The 19,252-nt window shown below is 33.5% G+C and overlaps 2 protein-coding genes and 1 long non-coding RNA gene across 3 annotated transcripts; 2 read left to right on the forward strand and 1 right to left on the reverse strand.

The window, feature by feature from the left end:
* The first annotated feature begins 1,942 nt into the window (after positions 1-1,942).
* Positions 1,943-3,483, forward strand: LOC122611163 (peptidyl-prolyl cis-trans isomerase FKBP13, chloroplastic). Its single transcript, XM_043784139.1, has 5 exons — positions 1,943-2,319; positions 2,568-2,660; positions 2,755-2,815; positions 3,010-3,078; positions 3,167-3,483. The coding sequence occupies exons 1-5, from the start codon at positions 1,981-1,983 to the stop codon at positions 3,229-3,231; spliced, it is 627 nt and encodes a 208-aa protein (XP_043640074.1). The 5' UTR covers positions 1,943-1,980; the 3' UTR covers positions 3,232-3,483.
* LOC122611162 (protein TRIGALACTOSYLDIACYLGLYCEROL 2, chloroplastic) lies at positions 3,427-7,927 on the reverse strand. Its single transcript, XM_043784138.1, has 5 exons — positions 7,256-7,927; positions 6,421-6,750; positions 4,346-4,461; positions 4,173-4,263; positions 3,427-3,767 (listed from the first exon to the last, which is right to left on the reverse strand). The coding sequence occupies exons 1-5, from the start codon at positions 7,796-7,798 to the stop codon at positions 3,675-3,677; spliced, it is 1,173 nt and encodes a 390-aa protein (XP_043640073.1). The 5' UTR covers positions 7,799-7,927; the 3' UTR covers positions 3,427-3,674.
* Positions 7,928-14,812: 6,885 nt separating this feature from the next.
* Positions 14,813-17,347, forward strand: LOC122578896. Its single transcript, XR_006320561.1, has 3 exons — positions 14,813-14,966; positions 15,822-15,883; positions 17,137-17,347. It is a non-coding gene; the product is annotated as an uncharacterized LOC122578896 (long non-coding RNA).
* Positions 17,348-19,252: the final 1,905 nt, after the last annotated feature.

Here is a 19,252-nt window from a genome sequence, read left to right on the forward strand (position 1 = left end):
GCACATCCCTACCCCACGTTGAGCCAACAACACCAGTTTCACTACCTAACAACGCCGAGCTGGTAACGGTTGACACCACACCTTGAGGTGGTTGGGCTTCAATGCTGGGGTGGAAGATCCCATTACAAACATTCTAAATGTAAAAGGATTGTACTCTTTGACAACTAGTGGCTTGCTAGTTTGCTTTGTTGTTTAAATACAATTATATTTTGGCCATTCAATTAAAAAAGTCGATCTTTAAGTTTCTGTCAAGCTCAAACGTTTGTATCATTATTTTTATTTTTATTTTCTGTAAGATCAGTTGTTTGTCAAATATTGATGTTTGAAAAATATTATCATATTTCTTAAAACAATAATAACAAATAAGTAATTTATTTATGTTCAATAAAATGTAGGTTTTGATTCAATTAAAATTTGTATTAAGCTAAATTGCTAAAATAAATAAAATGATGTGTTTCTTAAATTGAAAAAAATTTTCATACCCAGTTTTCAATATACAATGTTTAAAATCTTAGTTCGTTGGATAACGATCTTCTAAGGTTATACCAACTTCATAGGTGAAGTTCGATGTATCTCAACCATTGAATTAAAATCAAATGTCAAAATTCAAATTTGAGTTTTGAATCTTGTCATTTGATTTCAATCCAAGGTTCCAGGGTTGTCTAACTTTACCTATAACTTTAGATAATCGCTATCCTACTTCGTTTCTATTTTAGACATTTGGTCTATTTACATTCTTGGATACTTAATCTTTATTTATTTTATCTGAATATTAATTTAGAATAATAAGCCTAAAAAATACATATTCAAGACAATACTCTATTTTTATATTTTGTTCTTACTAAAATCTAAAGATGAGTTTTTTTTTTATGTCGAATATAAAAAAAAAACTTAACAACTTGCAGTTTTCTATGTTTAAATTTTTTGGCAGAAAATAGAAAGCACCTTTCGGCTAATTCACGAAAATAGCAGTGACCTTTAAAAGTTTTACTTTTTAGAAATGAACTTTCATTTATTCACCAAAATAGTAACATTTGACACGTGTACATGATGATGTAGACATTTTTTAATTATGTGGCATTTTTTAATGACATGAAATTATTCTTTATTTATTTATTACGTAATTTTTATCAGCCGTGTCATTTCCCCCAAAAAAATGACATAACTCCGTTTCAGTATCGGTTCTGACAAGGTATTTTTTTTTTCTCGTCATTTTCTTCTGGAACTAATTAATTTCAGCTTAATTTTATTGGTTTCTGTTGAGTCTCTTCCTATTTCAAACATTAAAAATTTGAAAAGCTGTGTATGAAGATCTTAAAGGATACATAGATCTAGTTCTTCTTCATTCGTCTATCTCGAGAAAAAAAAGAATAAAATTAGATGTCAAAACGTCGTTGTTTTAGTCAAAGAGAGATTCTGAGGAAATTCAAGGTGAGACGAGAGTTTCATAGGCCGGATCTGGACCGTTTAAGAATAGTTCGTCGACAGATGACATAGACCTAGATAACGGAGGTCCAGAGGTTAGCTCGAACTCGAACAAATCGCCGTCGTTTTCTAAATTAGTTGAAGAAATCGAGAAGAAACCATCTCCACCTCCAACATCTCCGTCGTCGGTGTTGAAGTAATCCAATAATAAATGAGAGTTTATTGTTAGAAAGTGAAACTTTTAAAAGTTACCGCTATTTTCGTAAATTAGTCGAAAGGTCCTTTATATTTTCTGTAGTTATATAGTATGTCACGTCATTAAAAAATGACACGTAATCAAAAAATGTCCATGTCATCATGTACGCATGTCAAATGTTATTATTTTCGTAAATAAATGAAAGTTCATTTCTAAAAAGTAAAACTTTTAAACGTCACTGTTATTTTCGTGAATTGGTCGAAATGTACTTTCTATTTTCTGCATTTATCCTAAAATATAAAAAGAGAGTGGTATAAGCTTATCCAGGCCCGCCTCCTCTTTGTTGTGAGTGTGCAAAAATGGCCACCACACATCTTTCTTCCCTTGTCTCTCCAATTGTTAACTGCTCAGCCTCCACCTCACCATTGCCAACCTCCTCATCATCTTGTTCTAAACTCAACCACCACTCATCAAAACCAAAACAACAACAACTCCTCCTCAAATTAACAAGAAGGCAAACAGCCATTGTCATTGGTTTTGAAAGCCTTTGTGTTAAGTTTTTCGATGCAATCGTGTCGCCCCAACCGGCTTCGGCTGCAGAGGAAGTATGCCAGTTCACTGTTACTGATTCTGGACTTGCATTTTGTGATAAACTTGTTGGATATGGTGCCGAGCCTCAGAAAGGCCAACTCATCAAGGTCATTCATCCTTCTCTAGATTCATTTTTGCTTATTATTATTATCAGGGTGATATCCGTACAGTATATTTTTAGGCCTACACCACTAAACATAATGTTTTACAGTATAATAATATGAAACATGTTTGATCATATATAGCTAAAGCATGATCACCGCCCTTAGTATTATTATATAAACAATCCAGAAACCAAAAGCTTTTTAATAAAGTAGTTTGAACTAGCTTATTTAAGTTACTAGTGGTGAAACAGGCACATTATGTAGGGAAACTCGAAAGCGGGAAAGTGTTTGATAGCAGCTACAATAGAGGAAAACCTCTCACATTTCGCATTGGCGTCGGTGAGGTAACAAGACATACAACTCTATCATAAGTAAGTACTAATTAGTGCAAGGTTTTGATCTACATCTTGAAGTTTACTATTGTATTTATATCTATAGGTGATTAAAGGATGGGATCAAGGTATTTTAGGGGGTGATGGAGTTCCTCCAATGCTTGCTGGTACTAATATTCGTTCAGTTGATCCCTTTTTTGTTTCTTTGATTCTTATATAAATCTGTGACAAACTCCTCCCAGTCCGAAAGTCCATGGTATCAGAGCTGAAACCTGGATCATATACCAATATTGTATATCACTATACCAAATTTTCAATTAGTATGCTCTATAAGTCTGTTAATGGTTGTTGCTGATAATAGGAGGAAAACGGACGTTGAAGCTTCCTCCACAACTTGGATACGGCATGAGAGGAGCTGGTTGTAAGGGAGGTAAACAGATTCCATAGCTATATATCCACAAAATTATGATAAGAAATAAAAAATCAAACCTAATACTTTTGCAATGGTGCATTTGTAGGTTCTTGCATCATTCCACCAGATTCCGTTCTTTTATTTGATGTAGAGTTCATTGGCAAGGCTTGAAGACGTGGACTGTTCTTCCAAACTGATGTACCAAATTTGAGGCCACATTCTATATTATGCAATCACTGGAAATGCAGATAATAACTTGATTATTGATGTAGCCATATGAGGCTGGCAGAATTAAATTTATCACTCCCTTGCTCTCTACATGTAGCTCCATATATGTATATATATGAATATGAATTGGTTTGTTCATACAATCCAAAAGATTTATCTAATATAAAGTGCCAATATATGTAAGGTTCGCTCATACATGATGTCTCAATCACAATGTTTCTACAAGACTTCAAATTTTCAACTTGACAAACAAAACGCGCAGTATCACACGGTTGCAAACAGGCCATACTATTGAACCTGCCTGACATACTAAAAAGCCGGATCACAACAGGATCTATGAACATTTTTACAGTTAGGAATGGTTCTAAATTTAAAGAATTCGGTCTTCACAATAGCCTACTGAGTGACTTGATGACCAACTTCAAATTTTTCCTGGTAGCTTCATCGCCCGTGAATCCCAAAATATCGGAGCTTATACTCTGAAAAAGGAAATTGTTATCCAAAAAAATTAAAAAATTGTTTTATAAATTGGCCAACTATGCTTACAAATGGGTCATATATATTATTTTTGCTAAAAGAGTTAACAGGTTGAATTCTTTCAACTCCCTAAATTGTCTTACCAAGAAGTTGAAACTGGTATTATAAATATACTATTTTTTGTAAATCATAATGAAAATTTCAAGTATTTCTAAAAACAGAAAATAAAAATGGACAACTACGTGTTCTTGTGACTCAACCCAAAGCAATCAAATAGATTATTATATAAATGACAGATTTCAACCTAAACTCGTTTTGAAGAGAACCTTTACAAGCCAGCCTTAAACAAATGGGTGTCAATAGAAAAAAAAAATTTAAAACAAAACATGGTTGATGAGGTTACGAACCTCGATGTTCTTCAAAGTAAATACAAGGGTATATATCGACTTCTGAATCAATTCGGTGTTCTCTGGAGTCATAATAGAAGAATGCGCCTTTCTGCCAAATTACAAGCATACAATAATATGGAAATTACATACCAAAATAAAAGTGGACAATGATGCATGAAAACATTCTTTACCGTAAATCCTCTGTTGCTTGAGTTAAACTTTTAGTCAAAGTTTCAACTTCCTGTAGCAAACCACTATCGCGAACCTCGGATAGCATAGGCTGAACATCCTCAGCCATGGCCTGAATCTGAGAAAATTGGTGAATGAGAATACATGAGTACCATTGTTGAAGAGTCATTTCTTTTGTACTATGACTCGCCGTCATCATGAAATAGAAAATGATTAGTTACACAAGATTTGCATATACAGGTATAAGACGCTTTAATTAAAACAAATTTCTAGTAAAAGAACCTTCAAGTATCTTAAATTTTATAATATCTCTAAAAGAAGGCTAACGGCAATCGCATAACGTTTTAAGGCTGGCACCATGCTTTGAGAGACATCTCATCCTAGGAGACATTCCATCAATGCAAACAAATTTTCAGTTTCTAAGAACTCTTAAGCCTAATTGTGCATAATTGAATCATTGTGTACGAATTGAGAAATGAAATTATGTTGATATCTTTTACACATTATCTCAAAGGTTACTGCACAATCACACCACATATGACATTTTGTCTTGTTTCCAATATCACCACACGATGTTCAACATTTGAAAAAAATGTGCAAATCTGTATTGCTGTGAAGGAAAGATCTCCCATATTAGCGAATGTTTCAATGAAGCTTTTCAACGTTAATTCATTGCGGGTTTCTGGAACTCACATGGTGTGCTTTATCTTTTAGTCATGTCACATATGTGTCTAAGAGGATATTTGGCAGCATATTTCAATTGTGGAGTTGCAGAACCAAAACCGGAAATAAATGATTAGTGTTAACCAGCACTCGAAATAATTATTTTTAATGCACATCCAAAAAGGGCCTTTGGCTTAGCATTGTCAAGATGACTCAACTACCAAAAGCTTGTGTTTAAAGACCCATTGGATACAAAATGTACGAATAATTGTGCCACTATGTAATTTATTCTCTTTAACAAAATGCGCATCCAAACATCCTCTCACAAGCCAATTATAGCCCTACAAAGGACACATATACCTCCACAGAAATACATAATAGTAAGCCTCATCCAATTTGATATCTAATAGTTTAAAAAGATTGATCAAAGGACTAAAATTCCCCTTAACGATAAAAATCAAATAGAACTTGTAGGCCATAATAAAGTTAGTATGAGTATACTATAAGAAATGTTGCAATTTTTTAACAATCCTAGAAGGAAAGTGGCAATACTTTTGTACGGATGTTTGGGGGGGTACATTTTTGTACTGCCGTTTTCTCCTTATGTAGTTGCCAAAAAGTTATTCTAAAGGTACTTGGATGTGACCTTAAACTGTTATCTATTTTGAATGTTTGGAGGTAAAGTGATTGAGATTCTACCTTCGTAAACATTTAGGTGTTGTATCTGTGTTATTCTCCCTTGTTTTGGAAGCCTAGCATTAGAAAAGGTTTGAACTTGCATCTCCACCCAACTTCGCCTCCGAGGTTCACTTTTTAATTTTAATTTTTGGGGAGGTGGTTTTCATGCTAACTTTTTTGATTAAATCATGAATCAGGGTCCACATAATCACACTTGAAGAACTAGGTGACACAATTTGTTTAACTAGAATAATCTACCCACTCTGAAAATATATTTACCTATATCAAAGTGCCAGTAATAGACTACGGGGTGTTTGGATCATTCTAAATTGAATATCAAGTCGTAGATTAAAGTAATCAGTTATTCAAGGTTTGGTTGAACAAATTCTTATTTATTGTATTCTGATTCTTTAAACTAAGCTTTCATATCAGTTGCATAACTGATTATCTAAGAGTAAAACATAATAGCTTTCACACTTTATGTAACTTATTTCTTGTGGCTTTCACTCGTGTACAGGAAGTTTATCTTTTTGTAGGTGAGAAATGTAAATTTTGGTTATTCTATGTTCAGTCTTAAATGATCAGAATCCGTTAACACATCAAAACACTTTCTTCTATCATTAATTTATATTATATTGATTCTGAATATGTAATATCATATATCACTTTATAAACGCAAATTCAGATACCCTTTACAATATTATCAAGAAATGACTGTAAGATAAGCATAACACACCTTTAGTAGCAAAGGCCTTGCTTCTTCAATAACAACGGAAGCTCGTTCCGCCAATGCATACGTATTAGCAACACCTATTTGCTCCACTTCCCGTCCAATCCGAGTAAATATCCCAACTAGTGCATCCAAACTCACACCTTGATACCCTCGCAACTTTTGTCTATCACACACAATCAAACCCTCTTTAACACAATCCGGATCCAATGGCCCAAAAGAAGGTGAAGGAATTGGATCTCTTGGAGTAATATCAATCATAGTCTCCATCAAGAGCCCGGATTGATTCACCTCAATCAACGAATTCCTTGGTATGATAGTTCTATCATCCTCAACCTACATTGCAAACATATAAAGTAATCTAACTAATACATAATCAAACTTGGTAATTTTAACATAATGTAACATATATTGACATTATTTCCCATGGTCATATTTTCACTTTCAACCATTGTATGTAACATACTTAGATATTTTTCATGTATTTCTAACTTATCGATAACTGCACCTAAATGTAACATACTTTCATCCTTAAATGTATCTTTTTTTGGGTAAACATGTTTTTCATAAATTAAGATACCCTAGTACCCTACAGAGGCTCTCATGCTCTGACTTTGGGCTCGCAAAGTGAGTTAACTCTTGGGATTAGTCTGGCGAGTAGAACACCCATGATTACCAAAAACATAATGGGTGTTCTTTGGCACCACTAGTTAATACAACAATGTTAACTACAATCGGTCGGGAATTACACAAAAAGGTAACAAGTAATGACTCTAACTTAACTAGAATGCATATAAAGTAAAGCACTATAATAAAGAAAGTTAGGAACCGAGGGACCAACCTCAACAACAGCTTCAATACTTTTCAAAGAGGGATTAACCCGAATCACATTACCAACGGTAACACCGCGAATTCGAACTTGAGTACCAGTTGAAATCCCAGAAGCTTGAGAAAATTCAAAAACAGCAAGATACTTTCTAAATCTTGATCTCAATTGAAAAGCTCTTAACCAAACTAAAGTAAGTGCAAACAAAACAGTCCCAGAGACCAAAAACAAACCAACCCCACCTTCCCAAATGCTCCTTTGACCAAACCCGAAATCGCTTAAAGGGCGTAAAGTTTGTTTCCATAAGTTTCTTGGAATATCAAGAAATACAGAAAGTGGGGATTTTGTTTGATTGGGTGGTTCTAAAGATGAAGAAGAAGAAGAAGGCTGTTGGGTATCATTATATTCTTGTGATGATTTGATAAGTGTGAGTGAGTGGTGTTGTTTTCTTTTAGGTGGGATGATAAAGAATGTATTATTTTTTGATAAGGGAATGAATCTTGATGATTTGAGGGGGAATGAGAATGATTGAGGAGGTGCAGGTGCAGCAGCTAACATTGTTACTGTTTTGATTAATTGATGATGGAATTGAAGAAACAAGAGATAAATAATCAAAGAAGAAAAAGGGGAATTATGGGGGTTTGGAAATGGATACTCTTTTTCTTTTTCTCTGTGGAGTCACTACATCTGGTCTTTCACTACTAGCAACCCAACTAACAATCTTTCATTACTTAAAGTTAATCTTAACCTAATCCTCCTCGTATTTTTATTTAGGGAAGTGATATTCTTACCACAGAATTTGATTAATTTACCACTGTGATACATTACATAATTGTACAGTATGCTATAAAATATGTACAGTGTGGTAAATGCATCAAAAAATGTGGTACGATTATCACTTCCCTTTTATTTATACTAGTAAAAATAGGCCCGGCTTTGTGAAGTTTTAACTGTCAAGTTGAAACACCTATTATTCTAGCGTAATTAAGTTGAATCTTCAACCGTTTAATTAAAAAAACATTATGTCATTGATAGGTTTGCTTAAAAAATATATATAATAGCAAAACCACGTTAGGTTACCTCTATGCATTACGTGGTATCATTTATTGTGGTTAGATTGATAATGCATGTGTCGCTATATATCTTAGTAAAAGCTTCGACACATGAAATACATATTTGTCTAAAATAAATACCACAAACGTTTATAAAAGTTTTTAGTAACGAAATGAAAATAAAAAATTAATTTAAGTTGTGAATATATTAGCTAAAACCACAGGAGAAAAGCACGATAAAAAATAATTGAATATAAGTTTTTAACATATTAATTAAAACCACAAAGAAGAAAAGTGCGATTGAAATAAAATAGTGGTACATAATGGTATTGACAGACAATTAAAAACATAAAAAAGAATATAAATATATGTCTATGTTTGTTATATCAAAAATAAAAAGAATATAAATACTCGTATATGTCTATGTTTGTTATATCAAACATAAATAAATATATGCTGTATTTAATAAAAAAAAACAGACTGGCAGGTAGCTGCACAAGAAAAACTAAAAAGGGTTGCGACGTGGTAAAATTTGAAAGGTAATACGGGGTGAGATAAAAAAAACAAAGCACATAAAACCATTATAAAAATATGGATAAGTTAAATCAAAAATTGAGATAGACGAAATCTTAAAAAACCTTAGATAAAATCAATATGATAAACTCGTAAAAACGTTTGACATATTAAATATATACATTTTAAATTTAAGCAGGCTAGTAGGCAGCTACTTAAAAAAAAAAGTTTAGGTAGGCTAGCAGATAAACCACAGAAGAGAAAAGTGCGATTGAAACAAAATAGTGGTACATAATGGTATTGACAGACAATTAAAAACATAAAAAGAATATATAAATATATGTTTGTTATATCAAAGATAAAATAGAATATAAATACTCGTATATGTTTATGTTTGTTATATCAAACATAAATAAATATATGTTTTATGTAATAAAAAAACAGCAGACTCGTTACGACGTGGTAAAATCCTAAAGGTAATACGGGATGATGTAAATAACAAAGCAAATAAAACCATTATAAAAATATGGATAAGTTAAATCAAAAATAGGGATAGACGAAGTCTTAAATTTTTTTAAATAAAAACAATATGATAAACCCGTAAAAACGTTTGACATATTAAATATATACATTTTAGCAGGCAGCAGCGCAGTTATTTAAAAAGAAATTAGGTAGGCTAGCAGACAAACCACAGAGGAGAAAAGTGCGATTGAAACAAAATAGTGGTACATAATGACAGACAATTAAAAACATAAAAAAGAATATATAAATATATGTCTATGTTTGTTATATCAAAGATAAAAAAGAATATAAATACTCGTATATGTCTATGTTTGTTATATCAAACATAAATAAATATATGTTTTATTTAATAAAAAAAAGCAGACTCGCAGACAGTTGTGCAAGGAAAACCAAAAAGGGTTGCGACGTGGTAAAATCCTAAAGGTCATACGAGGTGAGGTAAAAAACAAAGCAAATAAAACCATTATAAAAATATGGATAAGTTAAATCAAAAATAGAGATAGACGAAATCTTAAAAAACCTTAAATAAAATCAATATGATAAACCCGCAAAAACGTTTGACATATTAAATATATACATTTTAAAATTAAGCTCTCATAATTTTTATTAAATAATGAATAAATGATTAGCTCTCATAATGAATAAATGATTAGCTCTCATAATTTTTATTAAATAAAAAATTAAGATATGAGAGGTCTTTCCCCTAAATTGAATGTTAGACAACCATATTTTCATTTCCGTTATTTTTTTACATCGGTTTCATCTTACTTGATTTAACAATCACAAAATTTAACTTAGAGGTGTGAAAAAAAAATGGGAAACCCAAAAACCGCTTGATTCAATATCCAAAAAACCAAATTAAAATAGAATTTTGATGTATGTCCACATGTATGTATTATATGAATACATTATTTACATATCTATTTCAACTAATTTTTTTACATTTGTTGGTTAAAATTAGAAAATTACATGTGCGGTGTAGCGGTGTAACGACGGTGGCGGTGGTGGCGGTGACTAGTGGTGGTGGCGATGTAGCGGTGTAATGACGGTGGCGGTGGTTAAAATTAGAAAATTACACCGAGTTTTTAAAGGTAAACTCGTGTGAATGGTTATATTCTTGTATGTCTACAGCTTCAATCTCAATTTCGGTAAGTGGTGCACCGACAAGTGAGTTTTGTATTGAAAAGGGGGTTCGGCAAGGTGACCCGCTAGCACCATTTTTTTTCTCATTGTCGCGGAAGGGATAAGTGTGATGGTCAAAGAAGCAGTTACAAAGAAATTTTTCAAAGTCAAAGTTGGGAGCAATAATCTTACTGTCTCGCATTTGCAATATGCGGATGATGCTATATTTTTCTAGGGAATGGAACGTGAATAATGCTAGAAACTTGATGAGAATCTTAAAGTGTGTTCAAGAAGTGGCGGGTTTGAAAATAAATACTAATAAAAGCAAGGTGTTTGGTATTAGAGTAGAAAATAACGAGGTGGAGATATTTGCAAGTAGGATGGGGTGTGTTAGTGGGTCATTCTCGCAAGTATTTGGGTCTCATAATTGGTGTGAATATGAACTATATTAGAAAGTGGAATGTGGTTGAAAACAAGTTTAAAAAGAAGTTGTCGGGTTGGAAAGGTTACATGTTATATGGTGGGAGACTAAAACTAGTCAAGTCGGTTCTTGGAAGTTTACCACTTTATTACTTTTCACTGTACCGGGTGCCGGTTGGAGTGTTAAAAAATCTTGAAAAGATTGGAAGATGTTTTTTTTTGGGTGGCAATGATGAAACTAAGAAAATGGCTTGGGTGAAATGGGAGAACGTGCAAAAAAGTTTTGAGATTAGCGGATTAAATGTTGTCACTTTAAAAAGTGCTAATATGGGTTTATTAGGTAAATGGTGGTGGAGATTTCATGTTGAGGATGAAAGCCTTTGGTGTAAAGTAATTAAAAGTATACATGGAGTAGATGACGGACTTAAGGGTAATGTGACTTCTAATGAAAAGAAAGGGGTTTGGAGTAATATTATTCGAGTTGGCAATGAAATCGACAAATTAAACATACCTTTCATTATGTCATTTTCAAAAGTGTTGGGCGATGGTTTAGATACTTATTTTTGGAAAGATCCATGGGTGGAAACATACACTGTTAGAATCTAATTTCAGTAGACTATATCATCTTGAGATTAATAAGAAAGTTAAAGTTGGCAAAAAAGGAAGTTAGAATGGCGAAGTTTGGGAGTGGAAATAGAATTGGTTGAGGGAAGTTAGAGGAAGAGGTCTAGGCGAACTCCATACTTTGACTAACCTAATTCAACAAAAGACACCTCGACAGGATAAAAAAGATTGTTGAAAATGGAATCTTGTGGAGCATGAAAAATTCGTGGTGAAAGAATTAAGAAAGCTTATTGATGAGGTAATTCCTATCAACCATAGCTCAAATTTAGAAACAAGTTGGAATTACTTGGTGCCTAGAAAAGTAAGCATTATAATTTGGAGAATTAAACAAAAGAAAATACCGGTGAGATCATGGCTTGACTATTTAGGTATTGACCTTCACTCTACACTTTGTCCTTGTTCTAATGATGTAATTGAAACAATCGACCATTGTTTTGTAACTTGTTAAAGAGTTGCTAGAGGGTGGACAAATATTTTTAAATAATAGAGGATGAGTGATTTTAATATATTTTTCGGTAGAGAAACTACTCAACCATAATGGGGTAATTGGTTTTAATGAGAAACAAATAATGATTTGGAAAGCCGTAGTTTGGTCAATGCTATATACTATTTGGAGAGCTAGAAACAAGAAGGTTTTGAAGATAGGAAAGAGAATTTTACATAAGGTTTGTGATGAAATTCAAGTTATTTCGTAGTTTTGGATATCAAATAGAATGAAAAAACAACCTCTTAAATGGATTGAATGGTGCATTGCGCCTTGGAAGATGAAAGATTGATGTGGTAGAATCCATTGTAAGCATTAGTTTTTGTTTTAGATTTCGGTAGTCTTTTATGTGTTAATCATAGTGTAGGTTGTTGTTTTGTGTTTATTGGTATTCTTTGCTTATGGCCAATTGGTTGCTACGTGCAAATCTTTGGTTTGTAGAGCTTTACTTTGTAATTAACTTTTAGTTTTATATAATTATTGCCTTACCAAAAAAAAAAAAAAAATCTATCACTGCACTCAGGATAATTTTTGTTTTACAAATGCTAAATACCATATATATATATAGCATACGGTAAGTTGTTTCAAATAAGACAAAAATGTCACAATTCACATTCTATTCTCTTATTAAAGAGGATAATAATTTTATTGTAAATGATTATTTTTTGACAATAAATTATGATTATTATTATAATTATTACAATTTATTATAAAATAATATGGGAAATAAATTATAACTTTATAGAACGTTATTAGTATTTTATATATTTTAATTATTAACTTATAAAAAATATTTAATTTTTATAATATTTATTTATTTAAAAATGAATGTTAGTTTTATATAAAGTTTATTATTTTATAAAAATATTATTATTTAATAAAAACTATAAATGTTAATAAAATATTTTTTATTTTATTAATATCAAGGATAAGTAGTCAACTAATCACCAAAAGTTATTGTGTGCACGAACTTTAAGTCAGCTTTATTGTATTCAGGAAACTTGTTCAAGAGTCCTATAGTAAACAAAAGTTACCGGGTAAGAAGTTAACCGATCACCATTTTCAGTTTGATCTGTTGACTGCTTATGTGGCATATTTGGCTGGATTTTGTATACGAGTAAATAAAAAAACTTGTATGTATCAATCAGTTTCCTATACAAATCTATATACACATTACAAAATTGAATCCCAAAAACCAAAATCAATGAAAACTAGAAGTTTATATACACATACATTAATATATGTATATATATATATACACTAAGCACGATATACCACTTGTAGTTTTCCCGGCAAACCTTGGCAAACCATTTTTCCGTCAAAGGGTGGTGATACGGCGACATCACTATGCACGGTGTGTAAGGTGTTGGTTGTAGCGGATCTAGGATGGTGTGGTCGAATACAACGTCGTTGTGGTAGTAGTAGATCTACGATCAGATCTTGTTGGTAAGGATGATGGTCAGATCTTTGCTACCATTTTCTTCTTCAAGATCGAAAATGACATGGAAGTAGATATAGATACAGTAGATATAGATACAGTTTAATAATTCAATGTCAGCAGCAGGCGGAGGGGTTTGGGTTTGCATAAAATGTATGAGAGCTTGCAACATGATAACGAGAGGAGAAGAGGGGTGGAATTGATCAGCATCGAGTGAAATCGAGTCAAGAACCATTGGAAAACTGGAAAAAGTTGCCGGAATCTAGAGAAAGTCACCGGAAACTGGAAAGATTCATCGGAAAACTGCAAAGATCACCAGAATCCGGCGACTTCTCTACTGACCGGAAACGGGGTGCTATATCGCTGCCGGCAACAAACTTTTAAATTCATTCAACATCATCATCATCATTAAAACTTGAGCTGCTTCATATCGGAAAAGTGAAAGGATGACGATTACGATGGTGAATGAACCACATCCATCTCTCAACTCCATGCTCTCTCTAATCTTAACACTTTCGTTGATTACTTTCGGCCTGAGATCTCTACCAGTGTAGCTATGATTTAATCACCATCGTTTTCCGACCACCCATCACCACCACCACCACCACCACTTCCGGCGACCCCATCAGTAAATGAGCAACATCATCATAATCATCATCCGGGTTTGGACTCTGAATCTACAATCATCTCAATCATTTTTTTTAGTAAATAGCGTATATCGTTGTTATTAATGATTCAAAAAAGGAATAAGAAAGAAAGAAGAAAAAAGTAGTTTGGTCAATGAGAGAGAGTGAGAAACGTGCCAGAGAAATTTGTGATGATATAAAAAAATTTGTGTTTCTAAAAGAGTTATTTATCCCACGTGGTAAGCAACCGGCTCCACATAATCAACTATGTCACATTAACTATTTTAGCCGGGTTTCTTACATACAATAAAATTGACCTAGAGTTCGTACAAAAACATAACTATCAATTATTATTATATTTATATTATGAATTTCATTCCATTCCATTTTCGGTCAACCAAACACGAAAAGTTTATAATTCATTCAGATTTCAATTTCTTTAAATTCATATTAATTTGATCGGTTTCAATTTCTTTAAAAACATTTAGTGAACTGTAACATCCTAAATCTTATTTTCGTGTATGTTGACCAGTGGTCGGTTAACATGCTTCGTGATATTTTCATATGTGTAGAAACTAATATGTGTTTAAATTGACTAATTATAATATTTAAGATGTGTTATTATGTGTTATGATATATTTTGTGAAAATATTATGATTATAATGCTTTATGCTAGTTAACTATGTTTAATGACATAGTTAGGGTCTTATTGCTTGGAGTTAGAACTCGAGGGACTTAGGGTGACGACTTAGGAAAGTGTTGGCTGGAGTTCTAGGTTAGAATCAGCCCTAATCCATCTCATTCTCCCCAAATAGTGCCGCCACAAACTCTCCCTCATCCCTCTTTGCGATCTAGAAGCTTTTCGGTAAAAATTCGAGGTTGTTTTGAGCTTTAAATCGTTCCTTTCATCAAGTCCAGGTTAAAGGTAGTATTTTTAATTCATTATATTGTCGTTTTCAGGTTTTGAAGTGATGATTAAATCTGGATTAGGTTCTATGGTTTGTATAATTGATTTCATAATCGAAAGTTAACGTTTTAGGGTTATATTGTTGGTCAACTGAGTCCCAATACCCAAGAGGGTTTGATGGCCGATTTTATGGCATAAACATGGCCTGATATAATCATTTTTGTGATCTGGAAACAATGGGGTTTTGGTTTGGGTCGATTAGGGGTCGAAAGGATTTGCGAAAACAAGGTGTTATTTGGTCTGAAATTTCAGTCATGTTATAAAAATCATAGTTAATTCATATGAATGAGTTAGAAGATGAATCTTATGTTTTTGAAAACCTCTATGTGTCTACTAAATTCGCCTAGAATAAAGTTTTCCTTAATTCTGCCTAAAAATGGGCTGAAAACACTGATTTCCAGAAAGTATCAGATTCTGGACGAAAGCTGATGTGGCTGGATATGATAGACCTTTTGAGCAAGTAACACTTATTGAAAAAATTCTGGAAAAATTCAAAGATACTCTTAATATGTAGTGTTAGATGGTGTAAGAAGCTCATGTCTTGAAACATTCGGGATGTACACTAAAAAGCCTCTCAAAGACAGCCTAGTTTTGTGAAATGTGTCTTGGTTATTGCTGAGTTTTTGGTCGCTGTCTTAGTCACTGACCTAGTCTCTGTTAAGTCTATCTGTTGCTGAACAGTCCCTAAGTTGGTCGCTGTGCTAATCTATCAGCTCTCATTCACTAGTGACTCTTTTGATCAGTCGCTGAACTGGTCGCTGTGCTGATTCTATGATTGGTTCTCTAACCTAAGCTTGTACATCATGTCCATAGGTCGTGGGAACATCTAGCAAGCTCTATAATCAGCTTTTGTGCATTTCTAAGCATCATTTGAGGTAAGATATCGGATTTCCCCTGTGAGACATAATCAAAATGTGTTCCTATTAAATATGAATTAGCTAAATGAAATCTCGAGTCCTTTATGTGATTGGCTGTATTGGGAGGGTTCTTGTAGGATCCAGTTACAGGAACTTATGATGTGAGGATTGAATATATGGACCTATATGTAGTTTCTGGTAATGTCATGTGTGTTGCTACCTTTATGCTCTATTGATGTTTAGCTAATACAGGAGGGTATTAAAGGATATATAGGTTATGAAGCTACACGGGATTATTTTTAGATGTGCACGTGCAGCATGGGTTTTGATAGTTGCCAATGTAATTGTCTTGACTCACCTCATGTTCGATTATGGAGGTTGAACTTGACGGGAGGTGATTGAGTCTTCTTGATTTGCATAGTGTACTTGGAATTTGTTGTGTTATCCCATAAACTGTGTTATTATACTATATATGTTGACATTGAACGTGTAATTTCATGTCATTGAGCTTTGTTGATAGATTTAGTTGCTTGTAGTAACACTAGTAACCATAGAGTTGCCGTGATCACTTGTGTACGTGTAAGAGCCCTGAAATGTGTAAGGTAGCTTGTGTTGTTGCTAATCTAAAGAAATAGTGAATACTTGAGAATAAATAGTGTATCGTGTAATTGACCATACCTTAACCCATAGTGTATCGTGTAATGGAGACTATGTCATTCTATAGTGTATCGTATAAGTAGCACTTTGCTATCTCGTAGTGTATCGTGTAATTGACATTATGTTGTTTTCCAGTGGAATGGAGATAGGATTTCTTGCAATAGGAATCCATATGAGCTGAATTGCTAGGCACATTGATAGGATTTGTGGGCTAATCCTATATGTTGTATATGTGTTAATAATTTACTGAAGGTTATATTTGTTGGAGTAACCTGATGTGTGATATGATAGACACATGCATTGGATTTACCGGTTATCCTATCTGTGGTATATTTGTTGTGTACGTGTAATAATTGGTTGCAGGTTATGACTATTGAGATAAATTGATGTAAAGTGCATGTGATAAACATATATAAAAATTTTGGGTTGATCCAATTCGGGGTTTGTGTACTGTTAATTTGGGCGAGTTGCTTGAGTTGGGGTAACCATGGCGAAATATACAAATGTAACCGTTTTCAATAAACTGCTTTTGGGAATATATTTATATAATGCCTTTATCTTACTCGGCTTTATAAGCTGACAATTGTTTTTACTTTGTCGATTGTGTCTCGCAGAGTAGCATTGATAAAGGATCGTGTGAGAAGCAGCGGGTAGACTAGAGTGCATAGTCTTGAGGAGGCCTTAGTTACTAGATACATTTAGACATTTAATATTACCTTTCATTTCGGGTTTCTGTTAGCCCATGGATTGTATTCATTTCTGGTTTCTTGAATTGATGTTGTGGGATTGACTAGTAATAACACCATTTAAAACATTTGTGGTCAACTTTACCTGTCGGTTGGCAATGTTTACATTTAATAAGACCTTTTCTACCTTGTGTGGTTTTTAATATGAAAAATTTTGAAATCAGAAATTTTTAAAGTTTGGATGTTACATTAACCAAACTAACTCTGGGTTTGAGTTAAAGGAAGTATTTATATTAGAAATACTAAATAATATAACTATAAATAAAAGTTATATTTTACATATAAACGAACATATACTAACAGAGGTTCAAGAACAAAAAACGAATGTATGTTTATGAATATAATTGAATGAATGCCCACACATATAAATGAATGAATACTCACGAACATTAATATTTGTGAATATTTATGAACATTAATAAGCGAATGTTTGTGAATATTTATGAACGAAGGGGGGATATGTTCATGTTCCTTCTACTAAATGAATGGATTTTTGTGTGCATGCTCGTTCATTCATTTGTACAAACTAATACGGAGGAACTTGCTGTAAAACGAATTCGAGTTTGGCTTGCACTCGAGTTCGACGAGTAATAAAACTAAGTTCAATTATTAAAAGCTCGATTAGTATTTAGAAGCTCTATTAATGTTTTAGTATATATATATATATATGGGAAAAATGAGTATGGGGTTGTCCCCCATCTAAGCTTAGATGGGGAACCCCTCACATACAAATATTTTAATATTTGTTTGAATTTTAAATAAATACATGGCCCCCCATGATTTTTATGATTATAAAACCAAATGTGAGAGGTTTCTCATCTAAGCTTAGATAGGGGACAACCCCATACTCACTTTCCCATATATATATATATATATAAGAGATCAAATGAGAAGGTGTCTTAAGAAGATAAGGGAGAGAATGTCATATGAACTAATCAGAACGTGACATGTGGCTTTTTGAAAAAAAAAAGCGGTGGCATTTTTGTAAATAAATCAAACTTTTGTCAAGCTTGGTCAGCCTAGGTTCTGATCAGCTTGGGTCTGGGTCAGCTTGGTTGGTCAGCTTGGTCAGCCTGGGTTCTGGGTCAGCTTGGGATCTACATTTGTCTAAATTAATCTGCATTTTTGTAGATTATGTGTAAATTGTGTCAAGCTGACCCAACCCAAGCTAACCAAGCTGACCAAACCTGACCCAAACCCCAAGCTGACCCAACCTGACCTCAAGTTGACCCAAAACCCATAATCTACATTTGTGTAGATTGTATCAAGCTGACCCAACCCAAGCTAACCAAGCTGACCCAGACCCCAAGCTAACCTTACCTGACCCCAAGCTGACCCAACCCCAAGCTAACATAACCTGACCCCAATCTGACCCAGACCCTAAGCTGACCAAACTGATCATGCTGACCAACCAAGCTGATCAGAACCCAAACTGACCCAGAACCCAGGCTGACCAACCAAGCTAACCCAGAACCTAAGCTGACCTAACCAAGCTGACCTACCAAGCTGATCAAAACCCAAGCTGACCGTGCTTTAGAAAAGTTTGATTTATTTACCAAAATGCCACCGCGCATTTTTTTTTCATTTTGACACATGTCGCGTTCTGATTGGCCTATAGGACATTCTCTCCATTTTCTCCTTAAGATACCTTCTTCTAGGATCTCTACCCTATATATATATATAAAAGTTTGTTTAGGGGCGTAAGCTTAATTGAGTTATGTGTTCTAAGTTCGGGCTTGGGCTCAATATAAGATCGAATTCGACTAGAGCTCGTTTAGGCTCGGCTAGAAAAGAGATATTTACGAAATCGAATTCAAAAAGTACACATGCAACATGTTAGTGGTAATTAGGATGCATGTATTAACCAATGGACTAAAATCTCATAGATACGGTCATCATGTGACTATATGAACCCACAGATAAAGGGTAGAGGTCACATGTTCAAAACTTGTCCAAAATTTGGAGATACTATATATTGTGATCC

This window comes from Erigeron canadensis, chromosome 8 (assembly GCF_010389155.1).
Source record: "Erigeron canadensis isolate Cc75 chromosome 8, C_canadensis_v1, whole genome shotgun sequence".
Lineage (NCBI taxonomy): Eukaryota > Viridiplantae > Streptophyta > Magnoliopsida > Asterales > Asteraceae > Erigeron > Erigeron canadensis.

Bases quoted from the DNA above. Each gene is read 5' to 3' on its own strand.
- LOC122611162 (XM_043784138.1), bottom strand. From the start codon at position 7,798: ATGTTAGCTGCTGCACCTGCACCTCCTCAATCATTCTCATTCCCCCTC. The intron at 4,462-6,420 runs GTGTGTTATGCT...CAATTTTCTCAG, and splicing joins CAAGGCCTTTGCTACTAAAG to ATTCAGGCCATGGCTGAGGA. The intron at 3,768-4,172 runs GTTCGTAACCTC...TTCCTTTTTCAG, and splicing joins TTACTTTGAAGAACATCGAG to AGTATAAGCTCCGATATTTT.
- LOC122611163 (XM_043784139.1), top strand. From the start codon at position 1,981: ATGGCCACCACACATCTTTCTTCCCTTGTCTCTCCAATTGTTAACTGC. The intron at 2,320-2,567 runs GTCATTCATCCT...GTGGTGAAACAG, and splicing joins AGAAAGGCCAACTCATCAAG to GCACATTATGTAGGGAAACT. The intron at 2,816-3,009 runs GTACTAATATTC...TGCTGATAATAG, and splicing joins AGTTCCTCCAATGCTTGCTG to GAGGAAAACGGACGTTGAAG.